General features: G+C 43.0%; 1 protein-coding gene across 1 annotated transcript in view; it reads right to left on the bottom strand.

The window, feature by feature from the left end:
• Positions 1–811: 811 nt before the first annotated feature.
• Positions 812–27,090, bottom strand: part of MINPP1 (multiple inositol-polyphosphate phosphatase 1) — a 43,416-nt gene continuing 17,137 nt past the window's right edge. The window contains exon 5 of the mRNA XM_006121456.4: positions 812–7,274. Coding sequence (XP_006121518.2) covers positions 6,875–7,274 — 400 coding nt within the window. The 3' untranslated portion in view covers positions 812–6,874. The remainder of the gene's footprint in view (positions 7,275–27,090) is intronic.

The raw sequence follows: 27,090 nt of genomic DNA, 5'->3' as shown, positions 1-27,090 counted from the left end.
GCCTGATTGATACAACACAAGGAAAAAATCTCCAGTGACTGCATATGGTGTGCACACACTTACCATGAAATCAACATAAGCAAGTTCTCAAAGAAGAAACCACTATCTGCCACCATATTCCGCTACTGTAGTCTAACCAGGAGAATAGGAAAAATCTTCATACACGTAGCACAGCTGAAAATAGCTATTTTCCTCTAATGCTGATTTGTGGTAATTAAATCTCTCATACCAGTAAGAGCTATGGCTCAAATGTTTCCACAAAACCTTGAAAGTTTTGTATGACATATGAAGTTAGTACATGTGACAGGAGTATAGTTATCTATACTTTTATGCTATGCTGAAAATTAAAAAAGGTTGATGACAATTCTCAGTCATCCACTTTTCTCCTTGATGGAGCCATTCAGGAATTTTAGCAAAAATATTTTTCAGCTTGATAAGTCCTGGATTGGACTGAAAAAGCTTTAGGTATGGTTTAAGCTGTACACATAATCAGCATTTTCCATCTGGGGACTGATAAGTTACAGTGTTTTATGCAGATGGATGTCATGAAATCGCTCCAGCTTTAGGAGCCAGATTTTAATTTTGTAGCTACAAAATCAAAGAGATTCGTTGAGGAGCTATTTGTCACACAGGAAATGTAAAGCAAACTAAAGTAAAATTCTCAGCAACTGTGGTTTAACACAAATGGAAAATCATCATCCAAAGGCAAAATAGCATTCTTTAAACAGAAAACAATACAAATGTATTGACTGTTATGTAATCATCGTTGAGTTGATACATACGAGCTGCTACACAGATGCTGAACACATGCTAGGAAATAAAACTTTAATGGAATAGTATGTTTATTTACAGTGAGAAGATACACTTGTTGATTGTTGAAGTTTACCAAATAAATAATACAGTAAGAAATATTTTACTATTTGTATTTCCATATTGCCTAGAAGCCTTAGTCATGGAGCAGGACTCCATCAGGCGCTAAACAAAACTGACAGATGTACAAGTGCCAAGTTCTGGGGATACAAAAGCTAAAGATTAAAAAAAGTAATTTTCTTGCTCATGACAATTAATTAAAGACTGGCTTCAGTCATGATGTGGGCCCTACCAAATTCACGACCACAAAAGACATCACAGACCATGAAATCAGACCTCATGGATGAAATCTAGCTATTGGAGGGGAATAGCAGGGCTAGGAGTATGCCTACCAAGCCTATGCCTCCAGTTGCTAGTCACAGATGGGCTAGAAAGAAACTGGACTGGGCTCTTCCTCTGCACAGCTGCTCTGGGGAGCAGTAGACAAATCTAACGCACCTCTGGGTACCTCCCTTAGGAGGTTGCTGGAGGGGAGTTAATCTTCCCCATGGGGTCAGGAGTGCCTCAGCAAACAGCTTCTAGTTCCTGCTGGGCTGAGAAGGGACAGGACTTGCTCTTCCGTTACTGCTGCCCAGTTATGGAGCTTTTTGCAGTAAGAGTAGGTTCCTGGAAATGAGTCTCATCTTCTCCCAAGAGTGGGTTTGCCGGGGAAGAGCAAGTCCTATCCCTCCCAGTCCGGCCAGAACTAGCAATGATGAGGGCCCCCTGAAGCACAGTGGAAGATCAGACCCACCTCCATGAATGTCCTGCAGCTGTAGGAAGCTCTGGGGGCTTCAGAGCTCAGTTCCAAGGGTAGCTCAAAAGTGAAGGTGACAATCCCACAATCCCAGTACAACAACTTTGTAAGCCCTCCCACTACTCCATTTGGGTTCGGACCCCCACAGTTACAACACCATGTAATTTCAGATGTAAACATCTGAAAACTGAGGACTAATTTTCAAATCCTATGCCAGTAAAATTGAAGAGAATGGACCATGAATTTGATAGAGTCCTAGTCATGATATTTATTCTAAATTCTATAATTGCACTTCACTCCCTTAAGTTTTATATCAGAAGCATTAATGTAGCCCATTAAAAGTTTTGAAATACAGGCAGTCCCCGAGTTACGCGGATCTGACTTACGTCGGACCCACAGTTACGAACAGGGCCCTCCCTCTCCCTGGTCTCCAGCAGACCAGGGGGACGGGGAGCAAAGCAGAGCAAAGCCACGGAACCCGAGGGCAGCAGGACAGCCACGGCGCGTCTGGGCTGTCCCGCTGCCCCCGTGCTCCGCGGCTTTGCTCCGGACGCCTGTGGTACAGCAGCTGGGGCGCTGCCGGTTGGTCCCGTAGCGCCGCTCTGGGCGCTACTGGACCAACCCGGCAACACCCCAGCTGCTCTGCTCCAGGCATCCTGATTCAGCCACTGCTGGTCAGTTTCAGCAGCGGCTGAATCAGGACGCCTGGGGCAGAGCAGCTTGGGTGCTGCTGGGTTGGTCCAGTAGCACCGAGGAGCGGCCGCACTACTGGACCAACCCAGCAGCACCCCAGCTGCTCTGCCCCAGGTGTCCCCAAGTCAGCCGCTGCTGAAACTGACCAGTGGCTGACTACAGGAAGCCCCTGCCCCAGGCTTCCTGGAATCAGCCACTGATCAATTTCAGCAGCGGCTGAATCTTGACGCCAGTTCCGACTTACATACAGATTCAACTTAAGAACAAACCTACAGTCCCTATCTTGTACGTAACCCGGGGACTGCCTGTACTATAATCCTTTCAAAGAAGATCCCCATAAAGATCAGTAAATTCAGCATGATACACTCCAAAGTACAAAATGAAAAATAAGTAATTGGTTAATATGCAGGTAAAACGTCAACTCCCATTTCAAGGCTTACATGAACCAGAGAAAGAAAGCATCAATGTGATTATGCGAATATAAACTTTCAAATCAAGTAGTTACTAACTGCATTTGCAGGAGAATGCAGTGCTGTTGCCAGAGACCCTCATGCAGTTCCCGTTGCTCATAGGCCTGTGTTACACTAAAGTCAGGGACATTAAAACCAGATGGACAGTGTAAAATCAAAATGGAGGCTGTGGACTGAGACAATTCAAAATGGAGTAGTGGTGCATGATGGGATTTCTAAAATGGAACCCAAGAGATAGTTGCTGCCAAAACACCACCTTTGTACACCGCACATGGCTGTGCACACAGCACCATGGCAATGCACGTGGCACTAAGTCTGCACCAGAGACTCTAGTTTTGCACCCAGCACTACGCCTCTGCACTAGAGACACTCCTGATGTTTTCCCCGCTTTGGGACTTTTATAAGCACAGACCCCTGAAGGGATTGGGTTCATTCGGTTGGTTCCTGTTCATCAGCAGCTTACTGTGCTTGAAGACTGTGGAGAAGGCCAGGACCTACTTTGGGACAGACCATCCACTGCTGTTTACAGGGTGCTCCAGTTCACTACTGTGGCAATTACCCAGTGTTGTGGGCTCTAGCTACCTGCATCACCAAACCAAGTCCACCACGTACTTCTACTTCGATCATTGTGGCGAAGGCCCTTTTCCCGGAGCCAAGAACCATTTCCACCGGGTGTGCGCGCAACTTACACGCTGTCACATCATTGACAGACCAACATCTATATTTGGACTCCTCAGTGCTCCTCCCCTGAGGCTACCTAAGCCAACGGGTTGAAAGTCCTGAGCCTCAGGCAACCATCTGACAGACAGAGTATTATACTCCCGTTTTACTTTGCTGTTCTATCTCCTTTTACATCTGGGGTGTGGGGGTGGTTTACACAGTGTTATCCTATGTTTTGTTGTTCTGTGCTGTGTTATCTGTTGCATTCACAATATATTCTTAAATTTGACATTCGTGTCTGTGTTTACTTGGACTTGAACCTAGAAATCCGCCAGTAACAGACACGGTGGTTTCCAGGTCGGACCATCTTCTGGGACAAAGGCATTTAACATCGTTTAAGATCAGGCCCATTAAATTTAGCTTACTAGTGCGCTTTTCCTGGTAACACCTGTTTACATATATATTTACCGAACAGGTTCACACTTTTCATCCAAGCACCTACAGTTCTTTGCAAATACATACCGTGTACAACAACAAATTGGACAATTTGATGCTAGCCAGAATTACAGCATTGAGATTCACTCTTTATAATGAAAAATGAATAGTTTGTCAGCTAAAAGATGCCAGAAAGATTGCTCTAGTTTCAAACAATTCTTAGTAAAGAGTATTTCAACCTTCAATAATAGCATTAAATGCAACAGACCCAATATGGTAGTTGGAATTTTGAATGCAGAACAATTGCATATTCAGGTCTCATCTAACAAGTAAACCACCATACTTATGGTGTTACTTTTCCAAGATTTTACCATAAAAAGAGTAAAAAAATATTATTTTTACTCATACCTCTACAGAAACAAGAAATATCTTGCATCAGCACAAGTGAAGTCTCAATCGTACAACTCAGAAAGTGTGCCAAAGGAAAAAGACCATTCAAACCATAGTAAATACTGCAAATTAAAGTTATGATGGACATAACAGAAAAGATCACATACAAATACTGACAGTTAATTTCTTTGCTACATTTTCTTCAGTATGAATGCCCTTTTCTATACATCCTATCAATACCTGATAGTCTTAAAAGATAACAGCAGTGATTTAGCTTTACTAGTATCACTGATTATGTATAAAAGAGTTTTCAAATGTTTAGAAATCTCCACCATTTTTTTGATAGTTTCACTCAGTGACAAACAATTATCCCTTCAGTGAGATTGTCATTAATACAGCATTGTACATCCCAGCATAAAGCTAGGTCTTCTAAAACACATTAGAACTGTAAAATACAGGTAGAGTTCTATTAGAAACATATTAAAATCAAATTATTTCAAAGTTATTTTAAATTCAAGTTTTATAATCCTAAAAAGTTATTTTATCCTCTGATTTGACCCAACTGACTCACTTAACTAATATGGCAGAATCCACAAGTAAATTTTAGAGAGCACCAATTGAAGATCAGTGGGATTTAAGTACTTAACATTTTACTCCTTGTAACTTTGCAACTGCTCAAGTTTCATGTGTTTCTAACGAGTTTGAATTTTCTCAATCTGATCTGCTTGTTTTCATTATCCGTATTCTATTTTAGACACTTATTATTTGTAATTATCTATATTTTTATATTCAATTACAATTACCTTTACAGTCACATTCTTAAGTAGCAAATAATCCTCCTTTAATACAGGTACAATCTCCTTTAAAATGAGCAATAGTGTACTCCAGGAGTAAGTAGTCCATTCTTTTAGTATAGAAAGGACTGGCTAGCATGTAGCTTGGGATATGTCTTCACTGACTTTAAAAGCAAGCTTCCCAGCTCAATTAGACACATATCAGCTGTGATTGAGCTCCATGGAAAAATATATCAGTATAGCTGGAGGCAGCACAGGCAGTGGCCTGGGCAGGGAGGCTGACAGACTTCCCAGGCTCCTGGGCACAAAGAGCTGGGGGGATGGCTCTGCCCTCCTGGAAGGGGTGGAATCTTGTGTGGAAGGGGTAGGGCCTCATGTGGAAGGGGCGAGTGTGGGGCAAGCCAGCCATCAGTGTTGCCCAGAGCACACTGCACTGGGCTTGCCTTCCCCTTCCCCCCAGCCGCAGTCAGCACGCTGTACTTCCCCCAGGTAGCTCTCAGTGCTGCCTGGAGACCACCACTTCAGCAGTGATTTAAAGGGCCTGGGGCTCCAGGCAGCATCACTGCCAGCCAGGAGTCCCAGGCCTTTTTGAATCACTGGGCCTCAGGGCAATTGCCACCTTTGCCTCTCCTGCCACTCAGTGGGCCTGAGCTTCGGCTATCCAAATGAGTACATGCCCAGAGTGTCTGCTCGGTTAGTACTCATGTGTTACATCAAGCTGCCTCCCATGCTACTCTTGTTTCTCCTGCTGTCTCTAGCACACAGGCTCAAGTGGCGCTAACTCATGTCTGTCAACCCAAGCAGGAAAGGCACTCCAGTTGAAGTGTAGACATATCCACAAAAAGGCCAACATGGTTTGTAAATCTGATTCTAGAACTAAAAATCTGATCATTATTAAAATAGAAAATCACCACAACATGACTAAGGATGAAGAAATCCAGTCTCAGTGCAGCCAAACACTCAATATATGTATGCCTTAACCTGAACTTCTAAACGGGAACAGTATGAAATTGAAGGAGACCTCTAGATTAGCAGAGGCTTGGTAGATCTAACAGAGCAACAGTCATTGTACCACTGAGAAAAATCTGGATTTGCTTCTCTCTTGGTGGCCAATTACCTTTGGCAGGTAGTTAAGAAGGATGTATGCTAGAGAAATTTAACCCCCTGCAAAACACACATAGGAGCACAATCCAAGGAAGCCGCTATGCTCAGAAGAGTCCATGGTTGGCTCTTTCCTAGACAGTGGTTGGGGAGAAAGCACTTGGCAAACTTTACTTCTTGAATCATGAAAGGGCAGCCTACATCTGGCTATAAAAATAAGCAAATAGGAAACAGACATTTTGTGCTGGAGTCAAACGAAACACTAAGAAACAGATAAAAACAGTGAAGGGTAGAGGGAGACAGAATGAGAGGGAAATGCCATCAATTCCATGAATGGCCATTTTGGTAATCTGAAGTGTTTGGCCCTCTAAACCGATCTACTGCACAAGCTTCCAAAATACAAATAAATAGAAATAACTATATATTAATGCATATAAATGTATAAATATACTCTGCCTGGCATCTTCATAATTGTAACAAATGCTTATCTCAACAGCCAGCCATTATTTTCTGCTCTTGCAAGAGGGACAATAAATGCTTAAGACAGAATAAATCCTTGATTCAAGACACAGGAATAAACATCTGTTAACAATCTGAAGATATAAGATAAGAACGTGAATATATCAGCAGGAAATAAAAACACTGATGAGAAACACTTTTCCACCACACATACCAAACTGCATACCAGAGATCAATTTCCATGATATTTACTCTATTCTACTCCCTCAAAGTTCATCAGTGGAAGTATTATTAGTTTTTGATAATTCACATTCTTCTTTGAAGTTGCAGTTTTGAAGGATGTCCTTATAATGGTTCTTCAGATCTGTGTACAGAGAGACAGTTTCCTCTGAGTGAAGAAATGGCAGCAACTTTTCATTCAACATTATCTGTACTTGGTATTCCTCCTCAGGAGTCTTAGCTTGGTCACAATGATAAAGCACAAATAGCAGGTTGGAGGCATAAGGTACAATGTGGCCGCTACGAAACTTCCGATGCATTTGTTTTTTGTAATTGTCAGCAGTCAGAGGCTCCTCATCCTTGAAGAAACCCATTAGAGCAAGCAGTGGCTGAAGGGTCTCTGCATGTCCAAACTGCAGGATTACAGGTGAAGAAATGGGCATGGAACTAGAAAACAAGCATAAAGAATAAACAATATAGTAATTGTGTTTAAAAGCAAACACTAGTACACTGTACAGTTGTTAGCAAAGGATAGATCACTTTAAATAATGTTTTACTTTGATGTTTGCTAACTTGTTTTGAAATGGATGAAACTCATTTTCAAATTTATTTTGCAAAAAATCAAGAATATAATTGTACTTTATACAAAGTATTGGCTCTATTTTACCTACTAACATTATTATTACTATCAATGAACTGCTAAGTAGTAACCCAAAGTCTTAGTGCAAAACCAAATCATGACAGATTCATCATTTTTTAAATATTCACATAACTGAAATATAGTTTAGATGGATACAGTGTTCAGAAAAGACAGATCTGGAAAACAGGGATAAAGGTTGCATTACATACTAAGAAAGAAAACACTTGCTCTGATGTCTGGTGAAAAGTAAACCTGCTGAAAGTCTTTGTGAAAATAAAAGGGGGAAAAAAAAAGGCACAATGTCATGGTCGGATCTACTATTAAATCAGGAGGAAGAAACGGATGATGCATTTTTAGAACAAACAATAGAAGTATCCAAAGCACGGGATCTACAGATAACAAAGGACGCTAGCTGCCCGAATATTTCTTGGAAAAAATATGGCAGGCAGGACACAGATTATTCAAGTTTTTAGAATGCACTGCAGACAATATTTTTGTTTCATAAGATAGAGGAAGCAAATAATTTATTTAAAATTTTGTTCTGGAAAATAGGCAGAACTGGTTGAGACTGGGAAGGAGGATAGTTATGACTCTGCATGTTACCAACTAATTTGGCGCCTGAGGCAAGATCATCCTCGTTGTGGGCGGGGGTGCTGATGTGGCGCGAGGCATGAGTGAAGCGAGCGTAGTAGCTGTCTTTTCCGCACCCCCTCAGCTATGCGCCCAAGGCAAGTGCCTCACTCTCCTCGCCCTTGTTACAGCCCTGGCAACATGGGTGAAAGTGACCCACAAAAGAAAGAGTTTATGATTCTGAAGAAAGAATGAGGGCAGCCGAGTAAAGGTAACTGACTGGAAGCAACAAGGGGAAATGGTAGGAATGGTCACATGGGACAGAAATTCTCCATAGCTTTTACACAGTGTTTCTCAAAGTGATCCACAGACCCACTCTGAATAAGGTGCTACCAGGCTGTACTGGTTTGTTTACTTACTGTCTCTGCAGTCACAAAGCCTTGTGGCTCCCATTGGCTGCAGTTTGCCATTTGCAATTAAAAGGAGCCATGGGAAGCAGTGGCCCAGGCCACGCTACTGCCTGTAGCTCCCCTTGGCTGCCAACAACGAAAGACCACCTCGAGAAACACTGCTTTAGCAAAATATAAACATCAGAACTGCTCTCCATGATACCACCTGTGTTGAAAAATGAAGTTAGAGTTTTGCCAAGAACGTAACACATTATTATGACCCATATACAATTGAAAACATGATGCACACAAGAAATAAGGATGCAATATTTTTGGATTGCCAATATTTCTTCACCGTATTTTGTTATAATAAATGTGGACTATTAGAATGATAAAGCTTGGTTCATCAGTACACCTTGTGACTAAGATAATTCAGGGGAATGTGACCAGCATCTCTTGTTTTTGGCCATTTTCTTATTTTACAGAAAAAAGCAAAGATTATTTAGCAAGATACTACAACATGTGTTTAATCTAACTGTTCTTGAAATGCTCCAGGTGTATACTTGAAACAGATCAGTATTTTACATGACAGTGCCATTTTATACTATCTTTTGTGTTAAAGAGAATCCAAAGAATAGCACCTACGATAATTTAATAAAGCCCACAAAATTGCAATCATCTTGAAGCCAGCAAGCTTGAAGGTTTGAGAATAGCCATTCTGCAACTATAAAGCCATGCAGAACCTCTCACTGCTATGATAAATATAGAAGAGATAAAAGGTGAGTGCTAACATATAAATTGTTAAAACTAAACAAATTTATTAGTACCGCTAGTTAATAACCAACATCAAACTGCAATAAAATTCAAGTGTATGTTTTGACATGTGAACTTAAAAATCACACAGCAGCAAACAAATGAATTTAAAAGAGAAATGCGTCTCGTTTGGTGAAGTATAACCCATGATACAATTGCCTATTTTGCACAATGGAAAAAAAATACATACCCATATTATCAAATTCTGTAGTTATGTGATGTTAAAGAAGGGGAATTATGTTTCGCTCACTGCAGCCATTCATTATTAAGGAAACATTATGTTTTCTTGCAGATGCCACTGCCTTATTCTTTCTCTACCTTCACTATGCAGACACATCATGCACATTTTCAAACTGAAAGCTGGATTGTGATTAGGGGGTGTAAAGAAAGGATGCATAGAATTTTTCCATTTTAGCACATCTGTAACAGGGCCACACAAAATAATACCAAGGAACATAGGTATGTTCTCTGAAAATACCCCTCAGCGTACTTGCTAGCCAAAAAGAACGCACCCCGTCAGGAACAGGAAAATAAGAATGAATCATAAAAAACAGATGAAAGGAAGATTAACAATGACAATTTACAATTGCATCTGCCAGTCTCTCAGACTTGCAGGACCACCAGCTAGAGGATGTTGTTAGGAAAAAAAAAAAAAAAAAAAAAAACCCTGTAAATGTCAAAAACAAAAAACTGAACTCAAATGAAAGGAAGTAGTACAGCTCCTTCCTAGGCCCTGGACATATGTGGCAGATGTTCATGCTCATATGAAATTTGAGAATGTCCCTCACCAGTGAGTTAGTTCAGGTTCTCCCAAAGAAACAAAGAATTCATAGTCAATGCCAAAATTCGCTACTTATTTTGTTTTGTTACTTAAAAATAAAGATACTTCCTCAATTAGTTCTCTTTTGAGATGTTAGAATCGTCTTATTTTCAAGTGCAAAGGCAGGTCCTTAATTACAATCCCAAGTGCTGTATAGAGCCAATTTACATAACTGTTCTATCTTGGTGTACATCTATACACATACTACACTTGAAAATAGAACATCAGAGTGTCAATTTCACCACTATGAAGATTTTCACTATAGCAAAAAGACCCTATTAATTTCCTTACAGGAGTTCTGTATACTAGGCTGTATAAATTTATGTACTATAAATGTAAATTAACCTTGTTCAAGCAAATCTAACCATGGTTCAGAACTATACAAAACTATATCGGTATACCTTATGATCCAGTATTTATTAAAGTTAGAACCAAAACGTCATTAGCAATTCCCTCTATGCACTGCAGCCCTGGCTCCAGTCCCAGCGCATGGGGCTGTTACCTGCCACATGGCCCAGCCCCCCCCGCCCAGGAGCAGCTAGGGCCGGGACTTCATGGTGGCTGGGGCCAGGACTGCGGTACTAAAAATAGCACCACGGCCCAAGCTCGAGTCCCAGCACATAGCCAATTTTTAGTACCACAGTCCTGGCCCCAGCTACTCCCGGGGCTAGGCTGCATGGCGGGTGGCTACCCCATGTGCTGGGACTTGAGGCGGAGCCACTGTACTATTTTTAGACCCCAGCAACCACAGCCCCAGCTGTTCCCAGGGGGAGGGAGAGCGGGAAGGAAAGAAGCTGGGAAGTTCTGACTGAGCCAGCTGCCTTCCAGGACCAAACCCCAACTGCGCCAGGTCCAAACCCTGCTGTGGCTCTGCAATTTAAAAGGTGGTAAGAGTTGGGCAGCCTCTCCCCCAGCCCCTACAGCTTTTTAAATTGCAGAGCGCAGTGGGATTTGGTCCTGGACCTGGCACGAGCAGTAACTGAGCTGGGCTGCCTGCTCAGGTGGCAGCATCCCCTGTCCATGAGGTCCCGGCTCCCTGCCAGGACCCTATCCTGCAGCCCCTGTCCACTGGCACCCCTGGAGGGGAATTGGGACCCCCTACGGACAGGGGCTGCTGCCGGATCAGTCTCCCTTGCCCCCCCACATGCTGCTGCCTCTGATAGAGGTATAAGCAAGTGACGGAGGGGGAGGGGGGCAAGGAGCACCATGGAGATAGTGGGGGGGGGAGAACCGGCTTTTAAGTCAGCTCCCCCAACACTGGCTCCTTCACCGCCCTCCCTCTCTCCCCCAGCCTCTATATCAGGTAGTCGACTACTCTTTTACATCCCTAGTTTATTGGTGTTATTTTTATTTAATTTTAATTACATCATCAATACCACCCTGAACAATTCTTCCTTCATGTTTATACCCTTTAAATACTAATTTTTTAGCATCTCCCTTCTAATCCAACTGCAAATCTTTTGCTCCTCTTTTCTCCTCCTACAGCAATATTGCCTTCATTCATTTCTGTTGATCTTTCTGATTCAGTTTGTCAGCATCTTTCTAGTACTGAAGTGCCTAGAAAATAATACAACATACTAGGCCATCTCACCCAGGACAGAAAATAGAACTCATACAATAACATGCTGGACCTCCCTTGTCTGGCACCTAACCTGTCCCAAAGGAGGGAATTTGCCCCACCAGGGGAAGTCCCTGCCACTGGCCTCCCAGGATGTTCCCCTCCTCCTCGTGTCTGGCTCTGCTCCAGCCCCACTGCCACTGGGCTCCAGCCTGCAAGACTTGGGCTCTGACCCATGGAAGCTTCCTGGGGACAGAGTTTCCCAACTGTAGCAACCCTGCTTCTCCCCACACCCAACTGGGAATCCTTGAGGACGGGGCTTGCTAGCTGCCCTACTTTTACCACTGGCTGCTCTACTGCTGCCCTGCCCAGCTGGGGATGGGATTCGCTGATCCTGCTGCTACTCCACCCAGCTAGGGCTCATCAGTCCCAATGCTGTCCTGCCAGGCTCCCCAGGGATGGGACTTCCACTCCCAGCTGCCGAGGCTCTCTGATCCAGCAACACTTCAGAGGTTCAACCTATACCTACATAAAATCTGAAGGAAATACTCCATTGTCCAAATTAAGCTATATTAACCGTCCTTCAACTCATCAAACAATGCTGACAACTTATTTAAAGTGTATCTTAGACTTACCAGTACTGTTTGCCCATGTTAAACTGAATTCCAGTTAGATAACATTTCCTGTGTTCCTTTCAACCATTTACTTTGTAATTCCATTCCCCTATAAATAGCACATACTTTTTCGAAAGAAGAGGTTGCAGTCTAGATGCTTTTTCGAAAGAAGTTTTTTCGAAAGTATCTTTCGAAAAAGCCTCTTTCGAAAGAGGCTTGCAGTCTAGACATAGCCTTACTGAAGGCCTATATGGGCTGCTCCCTCCTCACATAAGCTTGGCTTAGCTAGCCAATGTGTTGTGAGAAAAAAGGGAATAACCTCTAAGTATTTGCCACTCCTCTACCACCAAACTGAGGTGATGCAACCACCAAGCTGAGGTGATGCAACATCACCCTCAGAGTCTATGCCTCCCCACTTTGCCTCACACCCAAACTCATGAACCAACCAGGCAGCTCAAGTTTTCCAAGAATTCCCTGTCTTATTGTTGAATTCCTAAACAGTTAAAAAATGTTTTCTGTTAAAATGATGCTAGATCCAGTCCCATGCTCAGTCTTACCACCTCTAACAGCTCTGCTACTGACACATCCTTTGGGACAATAGTCCTTCAAACAGTACTGCTTCCTGCATTTTTGAACCATCCTCCTTGAGTACAACTTGTCAGTCAACCACAGTAGAATACACATAGGGACAATCACTCATGGAAGAAGCGAAAGTAAATTACAGTAACTGGAGGTTCTTAAAAAAACATGTGATCTCTCTGTATATTCTACTATCCACTTCCTCCTCATGTCTTGGGACATACTTGGATTCATGATACAGACAGGAATGGAGAAACATTTGGCCCATTCCACCTTTATCTGCTCAGTGGAGGAACAAGAAGAGTAAGGACACAGGGGAAGGTCAATGAACACTGCTTGCAAAATTCTCCAACTCTAGATGCATATCCCCACAGAGGAATACACAAAGTTCTGCACTCAAATTATGTTACAAGAAGAGTTAAGAAAATCCTGCCAGTAGCAAAAGTCCTCTCATTGTCTAATTTGTCTTGACATTTCCAGAAAAATTCTTCCATGATATACATATATATAAGTCACAAACAAAATTTCAGGTACACCAGAATTTATGGGTGATGTAGGGAAAGAAAAAAAATGTGACATCTTCAACTTCAACTAGCATTTCTCCTTAATTGTATATAAAATCTTCAAATAGCAGTTTAGAAAGCACAAAAGGCCTATAGTGCCTGCCACAGTACTCCAATTGTTATAATATCCATCACAAAGCACATAGGATTTTAAGATTTTTAAATCTGAGTTATTTTCTATATAGCCCCACCATTGTTCTACCACAAGATCAGAAGTCTCACCGTAATGAGTCATGAGATGCCCCACCTCCACCTTGACAGTGATACCCACTAGATAAGCTGCCATTGAGAAATATACTTCTTTCGAGTTGCATGTTTACTCAAAAGTGAGCATAATCAGAATTAAGTTTATTCAGCACACAACTAACCTAACACCGCCCATTGTCTCCTTTTACTAGATCTGATATTTTATACTCTGTGAATGTTTAAACATAATCTTACAGGACAGATAAATTTACCTTTGATACACCTCTGGGTGTTTTCTTCCCTGAAAACATTAACAAAACTAAAAAACAGATCTTTCCTTATAAACCATGTATTCATTGTTTGTAAATAATAGATCAAATGAAAAGCCTCTGCTTTTGAAATTGTAAGCTTTTGTATGAGAATGATCATGTGACTATTTCCTTACATAAAGCTCAATGTTACTTAACACACTGATCAGTGTACCCCCATTTTTGCAAGCTTGTTAAATACAATTATCTACTGCTTCTGTGACAAAGAAATAGAGCCTTTTCTTCAAGGCGTACTGGCAACCATTAAATGAGTTATCACCATAATTCCTAGGGAAACAGGTGACATTCTAGGAAGCCATAGATCAATTGAAACAGTAATATTTTGCACATCTAATTATTCAGGCTGTCAAGCGATTATAAAATTTAATCGCAAGATTAAAAAAATGTAATCACAATTAATCGCGTGCACTACCCCTTTGAAATGCTGCGGCGGCGTTGCAGAAGGGCAGCGCTGCAGAAGGCCGGGATCAGCTGAAGTTCTCCGCTGATCCCAGACTCAGTGCAGCTACCCCTTGGAAAGGCCAGCCCAGCAGTTCAAAGGGGCAGCACAGTGAGAGCCCAGGGTCAATTTGAGTCCTTGCTGCACTATAGCCTTTTAAATGTATTAAAAGCCGACAGGCTCTTAAAACATTTAAAAGACAGAGTCACAGTGGGGTTAGCTCCCGGGCCGGGAGCAAATCCCGCTGCAGCTCCCCTGTCTACTGACTAATTGGCTTGTTGATAGAAAATCCATTAGCTAGTCAATTAGTTGATTAAACTAAATTTAATAAGGGTGAGCCTAGGCCCACTGCGGACAGAAGCTGCTCTGGCAGCAGCCCCTGTCCATAGGTGGGGGGGAACTAAGATCCCTGCAGACAAAGGCCAATCTCTGTCTGTGCGGAGCTCGGACCTGATACAGAGGCAGCAGGATGGGGAACAGGGAGATGCTAGTAGTCGAGAAGATTAACCAATAAGTGTAGGCTTATCAGCTAATTGTATACTCAACTACACGTTAACATCCCTAGTTAACCCTAGTTCTCCTGAGGTGCCAGTCAGCCCATGACAGCTTACTGCTTGACTTTCATAGAACAGCCCTATTAAGTCACCTTTGGCACAACAGATACGGGGAGTTATCCAAGTCAAGAGATCAGAAACATGCATCTTCAAGCAGTAGTTAATGGTGTACAGTGAAGATGGCTGACAAGAGACTTGGTTGAGCCCTGTGGGGAGCCAGTTTCAACCCTCCTGCAACATGGCCTCAGGTGGAAGGGACAGGGCTGGAGGCTAGCCTCCCCCGGCCAATGCCATCAATGTTGCAGGGAGCATGCTGCCAGGGGCTCTGGCAGCAATTTAGGCAGCGATGGATGTGGCTGGTAGCCCTGTGCCTTTTAAATCTCTGGGCCCCAGGCAACTGCCCCTTTTGTACCCCCTCACCATTGGCAACCCTGACAGTGGCCCAGAACGAAGTACCAACAAACTGCTGAGGAAAAGAGCCCTTCATACATTTTTAGTCTCAATATTTTATTAAATTGAGTCCTGACACATAGGTGAACACCTAAAACTAGATTAAAATAAGCAAGGTTATTAAACCCTATAGGAACCATTTTTCTAAATGGACACAAGAACTATGGCTTTAGTCATCAAAGCAGTGGAGACCCACAATATGTACTAATTTTGGTTGAAATTTACATTTAACCAAGCAGGAGAAGTCATTATTAATGGAATAGGTATCACCAAAAGCACAAGTACAAAAATGACTGAGGTTTGATTTTCCAAAATGATTAGTGAAGTAATGCAATAACCAGAACTGCCTGATAACCTTGACAAAATCTGAAAGCACTTAATGCTCGTCAGTCACTCAATAATGGAGGGCTCTGGCTCTAACCAGGGTACATCTAATAAGGCAGGGCTACGCGGCACACAGCCTGTTTCTTTTTGGCCTGCAGTGCAGTTTGGGTTTATATGGGGCTCAACATGCAGCCCCCAGATGGGAACCAAAACAAAAAAAAGTGTCAATATAATGGTCTTCTGTTGATATGTGTTTTAGCAGTTAAATTCCTGGACTGTCATTGTTCATTAAAAGTGCTGTCAGATGGGTGGAAATTGGGTAAATATTGCATTTTATTAATATCAGCAGAACGGACTTCAATGGGGCCTGTGTGTTGTATAGTCTTGCCTTAATCTTTGTACTCATGCCCATCAGTGTGGAAGAAGCTATTTGCATATATATGCAACGACACTGAAGTTGTAGCCCTCAGCAGTGCTGAGAATATCATTGTGGCCCTTGGGCCTTCCAAAGTTGAGTAGCCCTGCAATAAGCTACCCCATTTGAAACATGCACTTTACCTAAAAATAAGCTCCTTCTTACTGTTGACTTCAATAGACTTGGATCAGCCTGTAAGTCCCCCCATATCACTGGTCAAGGGAAAAGCCACCTTACCCCAACTAGCAAATAACACAGGGTATGTCTACACTACCACCCTAGTTCGAACTAGGGTGGTTAATGTAGTCATACGAACTTGCAAATGAAGCCCGGGATTTGAATTTCCCGGGCTTCATTTGCATGTTGCCAGGCGCCACCATTTTTGAATGTCCGCTAGTGCGGACTCTGTGCCCGCGGCTACACGCAGCACAAACTAGATAGTTAGGATAGTTCGGACTAGGCTTCCTATTCTATCCTAACTATCTAGTTTGTGCTGCGTGTAGCTGAGGGCACAGAGTTCGCACTAGCGGACATTTAAAAATGGCGGCGCCCAGCAACATGCAAATGAAGCCTGGGAAATTCAAATCCCGGGCTTCATTTGCAAGTTCGTATGACTATATTAACCACCCTAGTTCGAACTAGGGTGGTAGTGTAGACATACCCACAATCACTAGACTTTCAGACACCCTGTGCATCATTTCATCAAAATTATTAGAGCACTTGTGTCATCAAAACAAAATATAAACACTAACATTCAGAATGGAAATAGGTAACTAGTGGTGTCTCCCGACGGTCTGTACTGGGACTAATCCTATTCAACTCATTTATAAGTGATCTGGAAAAAGGGGTAAACAGTGAGGTGGCAAAATTTGCAGATACTAAACAGCTCAAGATAGTTAAGAACAAAGCAGACTGTGAAGTGCTTCAAAAGGATCTCACAAAACCAGGTGATTGGGCAACAAAATAGCAAATGAATTTTAATGTTGATAAATGCAAAGTAAGGTACACTGGAAAAAATAATCCCAACTACACACATAAAATGATGGGGATAATTTAGCTATAACCTCTTAAGAGAGCGAACTTGGAGTCATTGTGGATAGGTCTCTGAAAACATCCACTCAATGTGCAGTAGCAGTCAAAAAAGCAAACAGAAGGTTAGGAATAATTTAAAGAGAGATAGAGAATAAGACAGAGAACATCTTATTGCATCTATATAAAACCATGGTATGCCCACACCTTCAATACTGAATACAGATGTGGTCGCCTCCTCTCAAAAAAGATATATGGGCATTGGAAAAGATGCAGGAAAGGGCAACAAAATGATGAGGGATTTGGAATAGTTCCTATTTGAAGAGAGATTAAAGAGACTTGGACTTTTTTATCTTAGAAAAGAGGAAACTGGGGAGGGGAGAGATATGATAAGAGGTCTATAAAATCATGACAGGTATGGAGAAAGTGAATAATGTTATGTTCCTATAACATAAGAACTAGGGGTCACTAAAAGAAATAGGTAGCAGATTTAAAACTAACAAAAGGAAATCTTCTTCACACAGTGCTGAGTCAACTTGTGGAACTCCTTGCTACGAGTTTAACAGGGTTCAAAGAAAAACTACATAAATTCATGGAGGTTAGATCCCTCAATACTTATTAGTCAAAATGGGTAGGAATGATATCCTTAGCCTCTGTTTGTCAAGGGCTGAAAATGGATGACAGGAGAGGGATCACTTGATTGATTTTCTGTTTCTGTTCACTCCTTCTGGGGCATCTGGCATTGGCCACTGTTGGAAAACAGGATACTGAGCTAGATGGATCTTTGGTCTGACCCAGTATGACTGTTCTTATGTTTGACATAAGATACACTCTTTGTTCTAGATCTTTTCTGAACTCCAAGTTTTCTGCAAGTTTTGGAACAGGAATACATGCTAACTTCTGTACTTCAACTTGTGCAAATCTTCTGAAGCCACTAGATTAAAATCTAACTCTTCAGCGCAAACAAACGAACCAGAATTCTGACTTCTGTGCACAGCAACTAAAAATAAAGCCCCCAAAACACTGTAGAACTTGGATGCCATGTTTAAAATTGTTACATACATAGTGATTCGGGAGTTTCAATACAGGCAGTCCCCGGGTTACGTACAAGATAGGGACTGTAGGTTTGTTCTTAAGTTGAATCTGTATGTAAGTCGGAACTGGCGTCCAGATTCAGCCGCTGCTGAAACTGATCAGCGGCTGATTCCAGGAAGCCCGGGGCAGGGGCTTCCTGTAGTCAGCCACTAGTCAGTTTCAGCAGCGGCTGACTTGGGGACACCTGGGGCAGAGCAGCTGGGGTGCTGCTGGGTTGGGTCCAGTAGCGCCGCCGCTCCTCGGTGCTACTGGACCAACCCAGCAGCACCCAAGCTGCTCTGCCCCAGGCGTCCTGATTCAGCCGCTGCTGAATCTGACCAGCAGTGACTGAATCAGGATGCCTGGGGCAGAACAGCTGGGGTGCTGCCCGGTTGGTCCAGTAGCGCCCAGAGCGGCGCTACGGGACCAACTGGCAGCGCCCCAGCTGCTGTACCACAGGTGTCCGGAGCAAAGCCACGGAGCACGGGGGCAGCAGGACAGCCCAGACGCGCCGTGGCTGTCCGCTGCCCGCGTGCTCCACGGCTTTGCTCTGCTTTGCCCCCCATCCCCCTGGTCTGCAGACCAGGGGGATGGGGGGGGGGGGGGAGGGCAAAGCAGAGCCAAGCCGCGGAGCGCGCTGCCAGCTGACAGCCCTATCCGCTGCCCACGTGTTCCGCCGCTTTGCTTCCTCTCCCTGGTCTGCTGGAGACCAGGGAGAGGAACGGCCCCGTTCGTAACTGCGTATCCGACATAAGTCGGATCCGCGTAACTCGGGGACTGCCTGTATGTTTTTATCAGGAAGACTTTGAAAGGATATTACATCTCACATTAAAAAACCCCTGTAAAAGTACTTCACTTTTAAGATGTGCTAAGATTTAAGAAAGGGAATGAATTTTTAAACTAGACTTTTTTGCTCATTCTATTTCAAAATGGGAACAGTAGCATTTTTAATGGTTAAGACTGCACTCATTTAAGCCGGTTTGGTCACTTACCATTTAGAAAAATGTTATACTATCTCCTAAGTCAGTGGGTCCCAAAATGTGGGGCATGACCCCATTTTGATCAGCAGGGCAGAATGTCCCAGCACAAAGCCTTGAGGGCAGCAGTGAACGTAGTAGATTTCATACATATGGCCTTGTGATTTAAAATACTACCTATTCGGAGTAATAAGGCAAAGGAGTTGTGTAGTAATGTTTTTGTGAAAAGGGGTTTGCAGTGCAATGACACTGGAGAAGTACTGTCCCAAGTCCTCTCTTTTAGGACCAGAAAACTGTGTGTGTACAGGGCTAGGTAGGGAAGAAATAAAAAATTGAGGTCTGTTAGAATTTAGTTTTGGCTCTAGAACTATTCACTCACAAACAAACCCATGTTGAGAAGAAATGGCTCTGATTTTTCTAATGCAAACTGGCTTTCAATTGATCAAATGATGATTCTTACAGGGAGAAAGGCAGGAGGTGGAGAAATTATTTCATGCTAACAAAAGGAGCTTAGCTCTTTACTATCAAGTTTTTAAAGTGTACAAACAAGTAAGATTGGATTACATGCCAAACTTAGCTAAGTACTGAAAAATTTAGTGAAGGTGTACAAAGACTAAGACAGAGTACCAAAATCACTATTTGGTATATATTTTGTAATATGAGCAAGGAACAAGGATCCTGTTGCACCACATGAGATGAGAGCATTTTAGGCAGTTTTGTTTCAGCTAGAGAAAGGAAAAAAACCTGTCTTCACACAGCAAGGTTTTCAGCCCCAGTTTCAAATTTCATATTTATTTCATGTTGCGCAAGTTATTTTTCATTTATAATCCCAAAGATCAAACTGTGATGTAGCTATGCTTTACAAACCTTCCAGATTCTTCTCCCACAGCAGCACAGTAAGACACTGAGGGGGCTGTTCCTAGAACATAAATGCAGATGCCAAAAATCCAATTTACCTACAGAATCCACAGCCAACATATGCAGATACATCCTGAAATGTGTCTGTTCCTGGTAATGTAGTATTCTGGTTAAAATCAGAGTTTTCATCCTGTTCCTAACAAGAAATATGAGACCTGGATACATTCCAAACTTACTCCCTAAGCTATTACTTAAAATATTACACCCATGCATTCAAATAAGATTTCTCCTGAAGCTTAGTTTTTTCTTTGACCTCCTCTCTCCATTCCTTAGTTTCCTTTGCCTTAACGGAACATTTCAACTTGGGATATCCTGGTTAGAACAAAACATGAACCCAGTAAAAATTCTTCTGCATGCATATGCAAGAACCACACCTAAACTTAAAACAAAAGCTCTGTGTAGCTGCATGATGTATCTTAGAATCTGCCACTTTCTTATATGTATGACCAGACAGGGCTACCTGTAAATTGAAGTTTTTTTTTTCCCTGCATATACACAAACTATTTAAGTTATGTGTCACCAGAAAGTTTGAAACATTCAGTTTGAGTAAGTAGTTATTTGGCTCTCATAACCGACTCAGATTCTGCAGAAAGCTTATTTTTGTTAAACCATAACCCTTATGATTCTGAAAAACCTTACAAAAATGAACAGCATGTATTCTCAATTCTCTCAAGTTTTTATTGCAGTTAAAAAGCTATCTTGTTGAGATAAGTAAACCATTTTCCAAATTGCAAAATCTAGGTTTCTTTATACTTTACTATATAGTAAATTGTAGCTTTCAAGAATGACATTAGTTTAAAATACATACCCCCACTATGATTTAGTGCTAGAAGATCTAAAACTTGTGTTTAAAACCTTTGATTGCATGATAAACATGAGAAAGGCCGTGGGTCTTAATTTTCCATTGAGATACTGCTGATGGTTGAAGGATTTTAGTCAAGTTTGAGAAGACAAAATGTAAGATAATATTTCCTCAACTCACAAACGTAATAAACAAAATTGTAAGAACTAAGAACCTTGATGAAGCAACTACATATTTGACAAGCATCTAAAAAAGTCAGTTATGCAACTATATTTACAAGGTCTATGAAAACGTAGTTGCACAAATCATTATGGTTACACAGAAGATAAGATTCTCCTTCCATGTCCAATAGGTCCACAGAAAAAAGCAAAACTACAAAATTTAAGTGTAGCCTAAGGACAACACAGGCAAATGCGACAAACAAAGCATTTCTTTGCCTCTGTCTTCACGGACAAGGTCAGCTCCCAGACAAATGCATTAGGCAACACAGTATGGGAAGGAGGTGGACAGCCCTTGGTGGAGAAAGAACAAGTTAGGAACTATTTAGAAAAGCTAAACGTACACAAATCCATGGGCCCAGATTTAATGCATCCCAGGGCACTGAGGAAGTTGGCAAATGTCATTGCGGAACCTTGGGCCATTATCTTTGAAAACTCATGGAGATTAGGAGAGATCCCGGATGACTGGAAAAAGGCAAATGTAGTGCCCATCTTTAAAAAAAAGGGAAGAAGGACAACCCAGGGAACTACAGACCAGTCAGCCTTACCTCAGTCCCCGGAAAAATCATGGAGAGGATACTCAAGGAATCCATTTTGAAGCACTTGGAAGTGATCAGGAATAGGCAACATGGATCGACAAAAGGCAAGTTGTGCCTGACCCATCTGATTTAGCTTCTATGATTAGGTATCTGGCTTTGTGGATATGGGAAAGTCCGTTGATAGGATATACCTTGACTTTAGCAAAGCTTTTGATACCGTCTCCTACAATATTCTTGCCAGCAAGTTAAGGGAATATGGATTCGATAAATGGACTGTAAGATGGACAGAAAGCTGGCTAGACTGTCGGGCCCAACAGGTAGTGATCAACGGCTCGATATCAGGTTGGCGGTCGGTTTCTAGCAGAATGCCCCAAGGATCAGTTCTTGGACCAGTTTTGTTCAACATCTTTATTAATGATCTGGATAAGGGGATGGATTGCACCCTCAGCAAGTTTGCAGATGACACTAAGCTAGGGGGAAAAGATAGATACACTTGAGGGCAGAGATAGGGTTCAGAGTGACCTGGACAGAATAGAGGATTGGGCCACAAGAAATCTTATGAGGTTCAACAAGGACAAGTGCAGAGTTCTGCACTTGGGATGGAAGAATCCCAAACATTGTTACAGGCTGGGAACTGAATGGCTAAGTAGCAGTTCAGAGAAAAGGACCTGGGGATTACAGTGGATGAGAAGCAGGATATGAGTCAACAGTGTGCCCTTGTAGCCAAGAAGGCTAGTGGCATATTGGGATGCATCAGGAGGAACATTGCCAGCAGATCCAGAGAAGTGATTATTCCCCTTTATTCAGCTCCGGTGAGGCCACATCTGGAATATTGTGTCCAGTTCTGCCCCCCCACTCCCCTCCCTCCACTATAGAAAGGATGTGGACGCATTGGAGAGGGTCCAGCGGAGGATCCCAAAAGATTAGGGGGCTGGAGCGCATGACCTATGAGGAAAGACTGAGGGATCTGGGTTTGTTTAGTCTGCAGAAGAGAAGAGTGAGGGGCAATTTGATAGCAGCCTTCAACTTCCTGAAGGGAGGCTTCGAAGAAGATGAAGAAAGACTGTTCACAGTAGTGACGGATGGCAGAACAAGGAGCAATGGTCTCAAGTTACAGTGGGGGAGGTCTAGGTTAGATATTAGGAAAAACTATTTCACTAGGAGGGTGGTAAAGCACTGGAATGGATTACCTAGGGAGGTGGTGGAATCTCCATCCTTAGGAGGTGATTAAGTCTCAGCTTGACAAAGCCCTGGCCGGGTTAATTTAGTTGGGATTGGTCCTGCCTAAGGCAGGGGGCTGGACTGGATGACCTCCTGAGGTCTCTTCCAGCTCTATGAGTCATTCTGACAAATTAACTATAATTCAGCAACAAGTTTTCCTTACTGTTGAAGCACTAATATGCCCCTACAAACTTTTTCATTCGGCTCTTCCACTTTTGGATAGACTCATTTACCCTCTCTCAAAATAAAGAAATGCTTAATGAAACAACAGTTCTTTACAAGAATTATTGTGGAAAACTGGTCTGGTGGTTACAGTTCTGGATTGGGACTCAGAAGATATGGTTCTAGCCTCAGTTTTATTCTCAACGTCTCGTGGAACCTTAAGGAAGACACTTCTTTGTATCTCAGCTCCTTCTGTGTAAATGGATACCATGAGTACTTCCTTGACACACAGGGGTTAATATTTATCAACTGCTCATATACAAAGGTGATTGGAAATAGAGCTCTAAGTACCTTTATGCATTATTTGGTGAACAAAGTAGCTAATTCAGTGCATTATACTAATTTCTTCACTGTTTTAAGTCTGCCACCTTCTGCTCTGTGATGGAAGTACATGCTATTTTTAGTCAAAATTTAAAATCTATTATAATATCTAAATATATTTTAGAGTTTCTCTGTATGTCTGGAGTACATTTGTTCAAGAACTTGTCCTAAACAGCAAGAGCTATGACCACCAAATTTGGTATGCAGCTTCCTCTTACCCTAACTTAACTATGGTCAGGGTTTGTTTGTGCCTGGAAAACGGGAAGAGCAGGAATGGGGTGGTTTTCCATAACATGGAAAGGAAGAGGGCAGAGAGAGGAAGAACATGAAAGGGCAGGGAACAGAGAAGAGGGACATGATAGTTAAAGTGGCCACTGGGGGCAGCTTTAGCACCAAGAGCAGGGGTGGGGGGGGGCAGTCGGAGAGGGAGCTTGGGTGAAGGAGGGGGTTGTGACCCAGGTAAGGGGATTGGGGTCCCGGAGGGGGTAAGGAGTGGACTCTGGCCTGGGGGAGGGAATTATGACCTGGAAGAGGAGTGTACAGAGATTTTGGGGCAGGGTAGTTGGGGGAAAGAGTGAGTGGAATGTTAGAGGCAGGCTGTGGCTGGAAGGCACTTACCTAAGCTGTTCCCAGCCAGCAGCTCTGCAGGAACCTCAGCAGGATCCCTGCCTCTTTGAAGTTTTACTCAGCTGGCTGCTCTACATGGCTCTGCTCTGGGCATGGGGGAGAGGAGAGGGACAAGAAAGCTTCACATGCTGTCCCTGTGCCCCCGGCAAAACTTCTCCACTCCTATTGACCAAAAACTGGCCGATGGGAGCTGGGAGATTTTGCTGGTGGGCGGAGGCAGCATGTGAAGCCTCCCTCCCCAGCAGTCCAGAACGGAGATCAGCTAGCTAGTTAAAGCATGAACTGCTCTTTGCCTAAGGGTTCTGGTGAGGCAGCCACAGGCTGGATCCCATGGCATTGTGGGCTGCATCCGGCCTGCTGGCAACCTCTTGCCCACCCCTAATCAAGAGCGTGGCCAGAAAGGCTGAGGATCTGCCATGTTGCCTGCCAGTACTCCAGTAAGGAGCCCCATTTTCCAAACCTGGATTTGTCCCTAGCATGAAGATCCTGCAGGCCATGGGGGAGCCCCAGGAACTCATAACCCCCAACAGCTTTCAAGCTGCTCAGGCAGCCCCTCAAGCCTTACCTCCCCCCAGACAGTCTGCAGGCAGTTGGAGAGACACTGGGGAGGGGCAACAGCTGCCAGTGCACGGTCCTTCCCAGACAGCCTGCAGGCTGCTGAGGGCAGGAGCAGGGGGCTCACTGGCACGGGAGTGCTGCCCCAGCACCACAGGAGGAGTTCCCACAAGAGCAGCACCATCTTCACCACCATGGGAGGCCCTGATAAATGCCTCCCCCGCTCCCCACACACACTTTCAAGCCCCATGCCCCGAGCCCCCTTACACCTCCCAACCCTTTTCCCTAAGACACCCACCCGCTTCCCCTCGTCACCCTTGAACTCTCACTCCAGCCTTCATTTTCAAAAAATACAATAATGGAAATAAGGGATGTATATTTTTCATTTACTTTGCCCTCCCCACCCCCCCAAAACAAACGAACAAACAAACCCACACAATCAAAAAACAAAACAAAAAGCCCCGGAACACCCACAACCTTCAGTTACAGGCTCGAACAATGCCAGGTACATTTGCTAGTGTTTTATAATTTAATTACTTAAACAGAAAATGTTCATGATTTAGACATATGCAATCTGACTTATTTGCTGTATACTATTCATCTAGTATTAGGTATCTATAGACAAGAATACAGATAAAAGCCAGTGTGTTAAATAGTTAAAATTCTCAGTGTTAAGTGTTCCCTACTGAGTGTGAAATCCAAATGCAATTGTTTTTCCTAGTGCATGAAACCAGACAGTCCAATTTCACTGTCCAAAGTGAGTAAAATATAAAAGTGATAAATTAGAACATTATTATTCATATTTTAAATTTGAATAACGCATATTAACAAGTGAAGAATGTGTGTAAGTCTCAGATTGAATGACTAAATTTTAGGACACTTAAATACATAGCTTGACTATTTCTCCTCTCTCTTCTGTCACCTCTATATACCATACTATTGTTTTTTCTGATTTTTGTAGTCTTTTGTGTTAAAAAAAAAAAAAAAAAACTACAGGTTGCACCTCTATAAACTGAGCTGGACCACATCTATTGCAGGATCAGAGTGTCCTGGAGCACTGGGGGGGCGGGGGGGGGGGGGGGGGGAGAGCGGGAGCCTGTCGCAATGCAGGGATGTGTGCACCCCGGAAGCCCAGCATGTAGCTCAGCTGAGTTGGGAAGCCTGGCACACAACTCAGGCAGGCTGAATAGGGGGGCTGGGAAGTCCAGCACACACAACCCAGCTGGGCTGCCCAAGGGAACCAGGGAGCCCAGCACATAGATCAACTGAGCTGTGGTGGCAGGGGGAAGAGTACAAATCAGTAACTGCTACCAGTAGCACATTACTACAGGGAGAAGTTCTGTACAAGCCACCAGCATACATGACCCAGCTAGGGGATTTGTGGGGGGAGCAGGAGGTAGGAAGCCTGGTTCATGACCCAGCTGGCCTTCTATGGGAGCCAGAAAGCCGAGTGGGATGGCAAGGTAGGAGGAGAGGCCAGCAGCAGGGGTGGGGGGCCAGAAATGGCCTGTCCTGGTCTGGCAAAGATCTCTTATATGGGACCAGTTAGGTCCAAAGGGTACTGGACCAGGGAGGCTCAACCTGTAGTATTGAATACTTACCAAGCAAACTAGACAAAAATCCCAAATTTATCAAATACTTGCAATGATATAAAAATATCAGAAGTCTTTATTAGCTTAAAAATCTGATTTTATGTAACTTTCCTAGAAGGAAAATAGACATAGCTAAAGGCGTGTGGTCAATTCAAACCAAATTTCATCAAAAATTTAAATCTTTCATTCCAACAAAGTATGTAGTATTTGGGTAATTATCTAACATGACAAACAACATGGCAAGAATGAAAGCACTGTAGCACAGCTTTAAACAAAAACAGAAACTTGCGATCACCACCAGACAAGCCAGAAAGACCCAGCAGAGGTTCTACATAGGTTACATTACACACATACACACACACACCCCTCATTGTATACCAGTCCAGACCCTCAACTCAATTATAATGCTTTAGGCTATGTTTAGCATCTTATAGGCTGCAGATGCAGCCTTCGGCCAAATACCATCTCAACTACAGCATTCCCCACCCCCATAGCATTCTGCATTCAACCCCAAGCCATTGCCCTGCAGATCTTTAACAAGAGAGCCTCTGCTCCTTGCATATGACATAAAAGCACTGTCTGAAAAGCCGTTGAAGTAGTGGAAACAGAAATTTCAAATTCCTATATAAAAAAGTTATTCACAAAGATCCAATTAGAACGAGTGAACCAGATGCATTTCATCCTTGGAAGCCTCTTTCCTCCCTCTTGAGCACAAAATACTTTTTTGAATATCTGGTGCTACATGTTGCAGCTAGTCACTGAAATAGACATCTTCGTTCATAACCCCCTGGGCTGCGGAATGCATACAACTGTGGTCTTGTTCTACTCAACTAAATGCTTCACTCTAAAACCTCAAACTACAAGAGTTAACTGTAATACACTCTCTTCCAGATGGCTGTTGGACATGAATGACCACTGCCCATAG

Source organism: Pelodiscus sinensis, chromosome 8, assembly GCF_049634645.1.
Source record: "Pelodiscus sinensis isolate JC-2024 chromosome 8, ASM4963464v1, whole genome shotgun sequence".
Lineage (NCBI taxonomy): Eukaryota > Metazoa > Chordata > Testudines > Trionychidae > Pelodiscus > Pelodiscus sinensis.
Note: the sequence above shows the minus strand (reverse complement) of the source record. Positions and strands in the feature narration are given on the sequence as shown.